General features: G+C 37.7%; 2 protein-coding genes across 2 annotated transcripts in view; one reads left to right on the top strand and one right to left on the bottom strand.

Annotated features, from left to right (window-relative positions):
* LOC118424961 (integrin alpha-5-like) overlaps positions 1–4,284 on the top strand; it is a 65,727-nt gene extending 61,443 nt beyond the window's left edge. Inside the window, exons 25-30 of the mRNA XM_035833770.1 lie at positions 241–369; positions 1,473–1,514; positions 2,181–2,294; positions 2,734–2,835; positions 3,409–3,534; positions 3,912–4,284. Of these exons, the coding sequence (XP_035689663.1) occupies positions 241–369; positions 1,473–1,514; positions 2,181–2,294; positions 2,734–2,835; positions 3,409–3,534; positions 3,912–4,028 (630 nt within the window). The 3' untranslated portion in view covers positions 4,029–4,284. The remainder of the gene's footprint in view (positions 1–240; positions 370–1,472; positions 1,515–2,180; positions 2,295–2,733; positions 2,836–3,408; positions 3,535–3,911) is intronic.
* A 656-nt stretch (positions 4,285–4,940) lies between these two features.
* The window catches only part of LOC118424378 (rRNA N6-adenosine-methyltransferase METTL5-like), a gene marked incomplete in the record, with an annotated part of 6,855 nt that continues 2,293 nt past the window's right edge, over positions 4,941–9,502 (bottom strand). Inside the window, 5 exon segments of the mRNA XM_035832931.1 lie at positions 4,941–7,242; positions 7,419–7,468; positions 7,691–7,742; positions 8,028–8,110; positions 8,281–8,434. Coding sequence (XP_035688824.1) covers positions 7,195–7,242; positions 7,419–7,468; positions 7,691–7,742; positions 8,028–8,110; positions 8,281–8,434 — 387 coding nt within the window.

Below are 9,502 nucleotides of genomic sequence, written 5' to 3'. Positions count from 1 at the left end.
TTGCTATATCTGTAGTTTTAAAAGTCACTTCTTCAATAATCCCCTTACATGCTATATCATTCTTAATTCTTGTATGATCTTCTGTGCCTAAAATTATTAAGAGTCATGCTACCCTCAGCTATGTACATTACTATAGCTACTTCATACTCTTACATGTGCACAAACTGTTCTTTGCTGTTTCCTAACATGAACCATCCCTTGTACTTCCTCCCTACTGCTGCATTAATGGACCATCCCCAGGCCAGACCCACTGTACCCAGCAGTACAGTAAGGCACAAAAAGAAAGACAAGAAAAGGAGAAAGAAAAAGGGAAAGAGACACGGCCTGAAGAAGAAAAAGCTTGTGTCTTTCAGTCCACCCACACTTACTGTAACTACACAATGTCTCCTTCTCAACTACACTGCACATTTTGCAAAAGTCTTATGAAAATGAAAAATGCTTATTTCATTTCTGAAATACAGGATCTTTTGTATCTGAAATTTTTGTGTTCGAAAAAATTTCACTTACACATTTACCTGTAATTCACGGGTAAAAAAGACTTGGACTTGATATTATTTTTACTGCTTAAACTTATTTGCACCTAATTGTATTCCAAAAAGACTTTTGCATTCTTAATTACACAACTGTGTGTGTTACCCATTTAGAACTGTTCCTCTTACTCTACATGTTCCTGTAACTAACACCTAACCCTCTATGTAGTCTACAATGTACATGTATGTCTCAGTGCTAATATTACAGACCTGTTGTGTGTTGTGCCTGTCTGTACTGTGTGTCAATACTCACTCGCCCTGCATGACAAACACTATAACCTCATACTGTTTTATATGGATACACTGTCTAATCTTGTCTTGTCTTATTCTAATCTTGTCTTTATCTATATCTCTACCTAATGCACTTACCAATACAGATCCATTGGAATCAGGGGTTGTCGTACCCCTGGATTTGTGTTGACAAGTGCATGCTTAGCCTGGGTACTGTCCAGATAGTAGTTTGCTCCCTCACTACAATGTATATACAGTCGCTATTCTGTCGGGGAACTTTGACATCTCTAACATCTAGAATTGTCCAAATTTTAGACGAGGGCACTGATTGGTCCCTACACATGATAAGCAAATTAAGGAATGGGTTCAAGCGCTCAGTCGAGCAGGCATTCCAACACCTGAAACACCCTCTGTCTGCTTGCGTGAGGGCCTGTTGTCATTCAACGAGAGCTCTAGAACCTATTCCTTGATATTCACTCAAAAATTGACAATTTGAATGTACAGTTTCCCAGACGGGTAGCAGAAGTGAACACAGGAGCGAACTACTACTCGGATGGTACCCAGGCTCGGTCTGTCTTTATTCTGTACCTAATGCACTTACCAATACAGATCCATGGGAATCAGGGGTTGTCATACCCCCGAGGATCTGTGTTGACAAGTGCATGCTGGTCCTCCTACTAACCCACTGACCTGTCTGTCCTCTCCTGTCAGCCTGTACCACAGGTCAATGACCTACAGGTCAATGACACAGAGGTAACACTCTTCTCTCCTCTGACCAATCCTGGAGCCTTATGTTTTAGTCTTATTGTTTCGACTGCAATTCTGGATGATTTCCTACTAATTTTTTTCTGTGAGTGATTTGTGCATTTTGCTCCTTTTGTTTTGACTATTTCTGTGCCCTTATGCTGTTGGTGTGATGTGGTGTCTTGTGGCTTGTTGTTCCTTTGTTACTGTATAGGTATAGGCTCAACATTATATCGAGTCTGATGTCATACATAGAAAATGGCACATCTGTATGTGCATGTAGCTACTGTATGTGCTCTCTGAAGCTAGCAGGTAGTCTCTGCCTTGCTCTCATTCACTCATTCAATTATTCATTCAATTATTCATTCAGTTAGTTAATCATTCATTTGTTTGTTTATTCATTCATTCATCTTTCTTTCCCACGTGCCATCCTCCCACTGGAATCTTAAAAAGACATTCTCCATGTAGATTTTGTCTTTCAGTTTCCAGACCACTCATTCATCCATCCATCCATCCATTCATCCTACCATTCATTCTGTTTTACCTGTTTTTTAACTCCCTCACAACTCAGCCTCCCACACATCGAAATATCCACAACATGCCTCCATTGCAGTTGCCCTTGTTTAATAAGACAAAGTCTATAATAAGGTAAAATATTTTTCTGCCCTATCCCAGGACTGCATCAATGCTGAGTGTATCGTGATCGACTGCACGTTAGAGAGGCTGAACAAGGATAACATCGCAGTGGTGCAGATTAGATCCAGACTGTGGGTGGACACACTACTAGAGGTGAGCTACCTTATATACACAAACTAGTTGAGTTTAGACAGTTTGAAGTCCTTTTTATTGGTACCTGTAATAAGCACTGGTTAAAAACCTTTTATCATACTTCATACATTTTGTAACTCACCAGTCAGCCATAACCACTTACAAGTAGGTTCCGCGTGCCAATATGCATGTCCTTAGTCCTTTGTCAGGGCACTGTAAGCTACATTGTATACTATAGGCCTTATATTTAAGAAAGACTGCAATGCTGTAGACATGTACTTGTACTTCTTTAGGGAATGCTGTGGGCTTATTTGCTCCTTATACTTAATTCATAACTACCTGTAGTGCGTTCTATTGTGTTGTACTTGGACTTGACCAGTTACTTGATTCAGATTCACTTGTGGACTGTTATTGTAAAACTTAGAAATCATTGCTTACAGCATTGTTGTTTTTCTCACAGGGTGGATTCAAAGAGACGACGCTTACATCTGTGGCAGATTTTGAGGTGTTAGAGTTCCCGTACGCCATCACTGCTGATGTTCTACCCACAGCCAGGGCGGAGGTCAGTACAGAGCTTATCTTATCATCATCTGGATTACTTAGAATGAAAAATTAAATGAGTCTTTTTGGGTTGATACTTTAGGAACAAATGAAATGGTAATGAGTGGCATGAACCTTTAGCACACTGAAGTACAAAATATAGCTGTTTGGCTACTGATTCTTAAACTGATCGTTATGGAAGAAGGCTAAAATAGGTCTACATGGTCACACTTAAGTTTATGGACAGATCTCTGTTGCAGGTCTGATACAAGAAAATTAATTCATTTTGCAATTAAACTCGCTGCAGTTAGGATAATTTTAAGAAGGGCTAATGGCAAATTTCTCCTCAGATTGTGATGACAGAATATATGAACACGATACAACATCAGTGTCTAAAGTACTCTTGATTTATATAATTGTTTTTAGAAACAAAGACCTTAGGAAAGACGTAAAGGTATGTTCAGGACCATTATTTCATGTATCTGTCAACAGTCATTCTGTTGCGACCTCTTAATCCAGTGGGTATATATGTGTACCAGGTCTTCATTCATTATTTCTCCCACAAATTGACGTTTTCCCGCCCGTTCCTCCCCAGATTGTGACGACAGCTAACCCCAGTAAGCCGTCGGTGGGCAAGCGGCCGGTGCCGCTGTGGATCATCATCCTGTCAGCCTGCGCCGGGCTGCTGCTGCTGGTGCTCATCATACTCGTACTCTTCAAGGTACAGCAGACAGTTTTATTTTTGAATTTATCTATTTACTTGTCAGAATTGATTTAAGATCTGTGGGGAGCCGGCAACAGAAAGCTGTTTTTTCTACAAGGCTGGCTCCCCAGAAATACACAAAATAAAACAACAAATAGACTGTTGATGTCGGTGTTCTTTAAAAATTTTGATAAATTTGTACTTTGGATAAGCAGTGCTAGCAGAAGAAAGATTAGCTTACAGTATTTTGTAGATAGTTTTGGCTTTTGTAGTTCTAGTTATTGTCATTAAGGTATGTGTTGTGAAATCTCACACAGTATGTGTGGAGTTGCATAGTCTGTATCATACTGAAATCTCTGAAAGTAACTGACAAGCTTCCCTTTTTTCCTCTCTAGTGCGGTTTCTTCAAGAGACAAACGATGCAGGAGTACACGGCCATCAAGAGAAACCCTCCCACCAGCGAAAGCCCCGACGCCAGCAGCGGCTACATCAGCGACAAGACGGACTACTAGGACAAGACGAGACGGTCTTGTATTCTTATGTAGCTCGAGGAGTCGCTGAAGGTCGAGTCGCACCTCAGAACCAAGCCCTGTCCTGTACAAGAACCCTTGAAACTTGCCAGGGCTTGGCTCTGAGGTGGAAGATGGGAGATATTTATGTATGAATGACAGGTTGATTATGGAATTGGACATTTGTTGCCTTAATGTATTTGTCTTTGGTTTGTCCCTTACTTATTATCGGGTATCTTTCATTCGTTATTCCAGCATTTTTCCACCATATAGTTAAATTTATTGGTCACATTTTAGCTAAGCTCATTCAATTGGACCCTTTTTGATATTACAAAACGTTAGAGGATGACTTGCATACACAGTATACAGGGGACCAAATTACAAATTCTATGATGCCATGCAAGAAGTTTCTTTGGACAGGTGGGATATATTGCAAAATTTGTACAATTTCTTTTCAAACTATAACTGGACCAAAATAAGATATTCTAAGCTGAAGATGTATTCAAGGGATTTGAGTGAATTGAATGAATCCTACAAAATATAATCTGCTTTTCAAACATACCTAAAATTCTTTGTGACCCCCTTTACATAAGACAGGCTTTATGTTAACAAATAATTTTGTACTGAAATGATATTCAAATTCTGTGGTAGAATGTTTAATATTTGTGTATCTTTTTGTCAAGGTGTAAATGTTTATTGTTCTAAGTGAAAAATATGATGTTTGTGCAATTTTATTCACCATACATGTAGGGTTTTCTTTTCATAAAGCCTGATAATTTCAGCATTCTCAACACTGCTTATTATATGTGACATTTAATATTTATGTCTAATTATATTGTTTGATATGCATTTTCTGCACTGCAGTACATTGCCAAATTTGTTTACTCAACCAATTTCTGTGGTTGCATTTTCCTACTGTTAAGCAGTGAAGATATATTGTTCCTGTGAGTTGTAAATAAACTTTGGTTAGTGGTCTTCTTTTGATAAATTCAAGGTTATATAGAGGCCTCCTTGATAAATTTATGGAGATGTTTAGCAGAACACCCCTACTCTGAAATGGACTGTTTCACACCACTGTGATTTCTGAAGAAATGTGGTTGATACCATTTTATAGAAGGGGTCATTGGACAAAAGTGGTTTAAGAATGGTGAGGAAAAGTCTTTGCTGGGCAAAGATATAGATAAGGTATCTTAAGCATAACTTGCTATGCTAAAGAGTTAGCACAATTGTTTGATATGAAACTTGATGTATGTATTATTTTGAAATTTGATAGCAGTGGATGTTTAGACCAAGAAACCAGAAATTCCAATCTTGTTTATGTTTTTGTACTTTTGTACTTATAGCAGGTTACGACATTCATGTCTGTTATGCTTGTATAAAACAGTGAATTTTTGTGTTTTGATGAGTATCATGAACATAGTATTGTAAGTTAAATCTTGTGCATTTCTATCTGTTAAGGCGGAAATGTTGCCAAAACCGATAGGAATTGTACCTATGCAAAGTATTGTTATTTTTATGACCTATGTAAGAGTTTGTATGTAACTATTACATGTATTGTTATGTTTGATACCAGTGAAGAACATTGCTGCACTAATTAAGTATGTTATATTGCACTAGACTAACAATACACGCCAGACAAATTTGATGACTTATTCTGGTTTAGTTACATAAATATAAGAGTAGAAAAGATGCCAAGTTATCCCATTGTCTTTCAAGTCTTCAGACTTTCCACTTTTTTAAAAATGAACTGAGACTGAGACAGATTTTGGCAGACCTAAATGAAGTCCACACAAAATTTCTGACAGAAGAACAAGTTCAGTTAAAATCTGAAAAAAAAGAAGAAGTTTGTCTGCCATTTCATCTTTTAGTTTGAATTGAAACATCAGCAGGAATCGGTGTTTTGTTTTAGTGGGAGAGGACAATGAAAGTACAGACACCAGTTATCTTATTTGTCTGGTCTACTGTCAATTAAGATTTTATCCATGACTGGGGTATATTACCGGTTCTATGTGTTCTTCTATGTGTTGATAAATCCTGAGTTAAGTCTGTATTCATACGAGAAAATCTAAAATCAGTACGTATGTAGCCAGCTTCCTTAGCATGCTCTACAATGTTCATGTGTTGAGAACTGATATGTAGCTTATACATGTATGCCACAGAAAAGAGCACAACATAAGAGCCCAAATAAGCCTAATTTATAGAGCCTGCCTTGGATGCTTTATACAATGTACATCGTCATTTTTAACAATAAGTTACACTTTATAGTTGTACAGATAGTTGGAAAAAATACTGTCACTTCTATTGGTATTTATTAACTAATAATAAGAAGGAATATATGTTGGTCTTGATTATTACTGTACACAAGAATGTTCTATAAATTGTATTATATCCATGACTTTGTCATGGACCCTTTGTAAAATAAAAGTTTATGAGTCCATACAAAAGTGTCTTTGTTGGTTCATGGTACGTTTTTTCTCTTTCGGTATTTATAAGTTTTGGACCAGGGGACATATTGACAGATAAAACAGCATAAACTGTACAAGGTATTTTCTTCTCTTCAACTTGTTGGCAACTTTACAGTGCAGTTAGTGCATCAAATACCAGCTGCTAAGTTGTTAGCTAAAAGTGGATCTGAATAAAGTCAAAGTCTAAGTCACCAGGATGAATGGCATGGATCAAAAGCGACCCCTAGCAGTTCAATGAAGTACTGCAACACTGTTAGCCATTGCACTGCATTGATATTTTGGAGATCATGGAGATTTTACACCAGGCCTCCATCTGTCGAACACTTGTTCACATATTAAGTGTAACAAACTAGCTGAGTATGCAACAACATGTATGACTGAAACAGTATCACGAAACCTGTTAATGCAATTCAATGTTCAAGACATACATAGCCATACATAGGATGTCCTATGGAGTACATGTATAAGGTTATACCATAAAGTCTGATAAAGTTTTAGGTGGCCCAACTCCAACTTGTCTGATTAAATCTAGCTTATAGCAGACCGTTCAACATCTGGCTGGCCTCCTAGAAGGTAAGGGCAAGTTACAGGCCTGGAGTTCGTGTTACACATACTTAACTCCCAAGAGTTTCCAGAGAAACATAGGTCTGCCCCTCCTGATCCATTGCCTGGTCCATCATGTACATGTACATGTTGATGATTTCTTATTTGCTCGGGAAAGAAAATCTGATAAAGTCCACTTCAATATCCACCTGAAATGAAAGAAGAAACTTTTCAGTACCAGACAATGTTAAATCTACAAATTTCAGAAACTATTTCACAAGAGGAAGATTTAATTTAGTGTCAAAGAAGACAGTGATGACAACTTTCATAAAAGTTTATAAAGACCAAAAAGAGAAAGAGAAAAAGTAATGGTCTTTCTACTTACCGACTTGTGCTTGTGAAATTTATACATAGCTGGAAGATCAAATCTCAATTCTGGTGGAAAGAAATGGAACACAAGTTAGTATATACATGTATAATATGTTATTATGGTATTTTTGATCTGCAGTGGATAAAGATATTACTCATAATATATCAGTATTAGCCCTGACTGCCCACTTTTGCTCACCCAACAGTACAAACTTGGTGAGTTTTTTTACTTAAGGGGGAAGTATAGACATTCCACATAAAAATCAACAATAGACTACATGTATGTACCTGCAATGACCTCCATAGAAACATTCCACTCTTTGGCTTTCTTCTTGATATGCTGGAAATAAAGATAAAGAATATTGTACTGAGTTCAACAGTATTCTTTCAATGTTGACTTAATTGTTGGTTAATACTATTCCTGGGATTTGTCACTGCCTATGTCTCACAGCAAATTTCAGTCATCTACACAAAATGTTGCAACCAAAATGTCTCATTTCTTAACAAAACTTAAGAGATGCTTAAGAAATCTTACACATTGCAACTCATTTCCTTGCAGTTGATTACTAGTAAAAGAGAAAAAGGAAATTTAAAATAAGACATTCCAGATATCAAAGAAAAGTACCTGTCTTGTTGAGGTTTTGTGGAGAGAGTAAACTGATTCTGTGGCCATGTCCAGTGCTGTTCTCAAAAATATCATGTCAATTCCTGGAAAAGACGTAACATCACATTAAAGGGGAGAGGTAAAGCAGATGGAACTGAAGAATTATTAAAATACTTCTAGGCCAGTCTAGGCCAGACTTGCACAGAGTTTTTTCTTGGTTTTGACTTGGCAACATTAGCAAAGAAACGCTTGACTAGGCTAGCTATAAGCTCACCCCAGTTTTTCTTGGTGCCAAACGGTGGGTTCATGATGACGGTGTCGAAGGCCTTGTGCCACCTGCCCGGACAGGTGTGCAGGTGTGTGACGTCAGCCTGTACCAGGTGTATGTTATCCAGCTCCAGGTCTGTGCAGTTAGACTGGCACATGGAGAGGGCGTCTTCATCTATGTCAAACCCCACACAGGCACTGGGGAGGGTGGTAGAACATTTGCTGTGAATTGCACTCCTCAAGCAGAGGTTAGACTCTGACTTTCTTTTGATGTTTTTTAGGCGTTTTTATCAGGCTTTCTATTTTGTACTGTTTTCTTTAAGTCTTGTGGCCAAAAGAAAAAAAGTACAAAATATAAAGCCTGATAAGGCCACACCGATTTAATTTCTTGGTTCACGGATTCGCTCGCTCCTATTTTTTGGAAAAAAAAAATAAAAATAAAAATTACCACTCAGCAAATTTTCACCATTAATGAAACCATTCACCAACTTTCTGGTGTAGCAAATTGGCCTTTATATTAAAAGCTCCTTAAAGTGTGGGTACAGGTGCTGTTACTGTACAAAAATAGTGTTTTTGTACTTTTTTCAAGCTGAAAATTTTTTTTCTTTATGTTTTTGATTAGCCATCACCTTTACCCCAATCATTTTACAATTTTTATTTTCATTTTTATTTCGCCCTCTCGCTCCATATTTTTTATGAAAAAATCCGTGAACCAAGAAATTAAATTGGTGTGGCCTAAAAATGCCTAAAAAGACAAAAACAGCCAGAGCCTAACCTCTGCTTGGAGAGTGATATGACTGTACAATAAATCTTATTCCTAGCTGTTATATTGGTGCCCCTCTTTGCATTTGGGTACAGATTGTATGTCAAGCACCTGAAGTGGGAATTTCTGCCCCCTTAAAGTAATTTGTGACCATTCAAAGACAGACACTTATTTAAGTTACTTCAAGGCACAATACTGATAGGCCAAAAGGGACTCCATATATGTCCTTATATGACATTCAGCACTGAGTTGACTCGAAACTTGACAAGCCTGGGTAGAGTAGGTAAAAGTTATGATATTCATAAACAAAGGCACAGATTGACCTCAGTGTCACAGCTACATATGGCAATACAAGTACATTGTCGAATTGTAGATATACTGGGTTGGTTATTACTATTAGCAGCTACATGTCATGAACTTACCCTGCCCCTAACATGCAGCCCCAGCACAAAGTCACTAGTCAGCG

The sequence above is a fragment of the Branchiostoma floridae genome, chromosome 10 (assembly GCF_000003815.2).
Source record: "Branchiostoma floridae strain S238N-H82 chromosome 10, Bfl_VNyyK, whole genome shotgun sequence".
NCBI classification, from domain to species: domain Eukaryota; kingdom Metazoa; phylum Chordata; class Leptocardii; order Amphioxiformes; family Branchiostomatidae; genus Branchiostoma; species Branchiostoma floridae.
The sequence above is the reverse complement of the archived record's forward strand: the minus strand, read 5'-3'. Positions and strand labels throughout refer to the sequence as shown.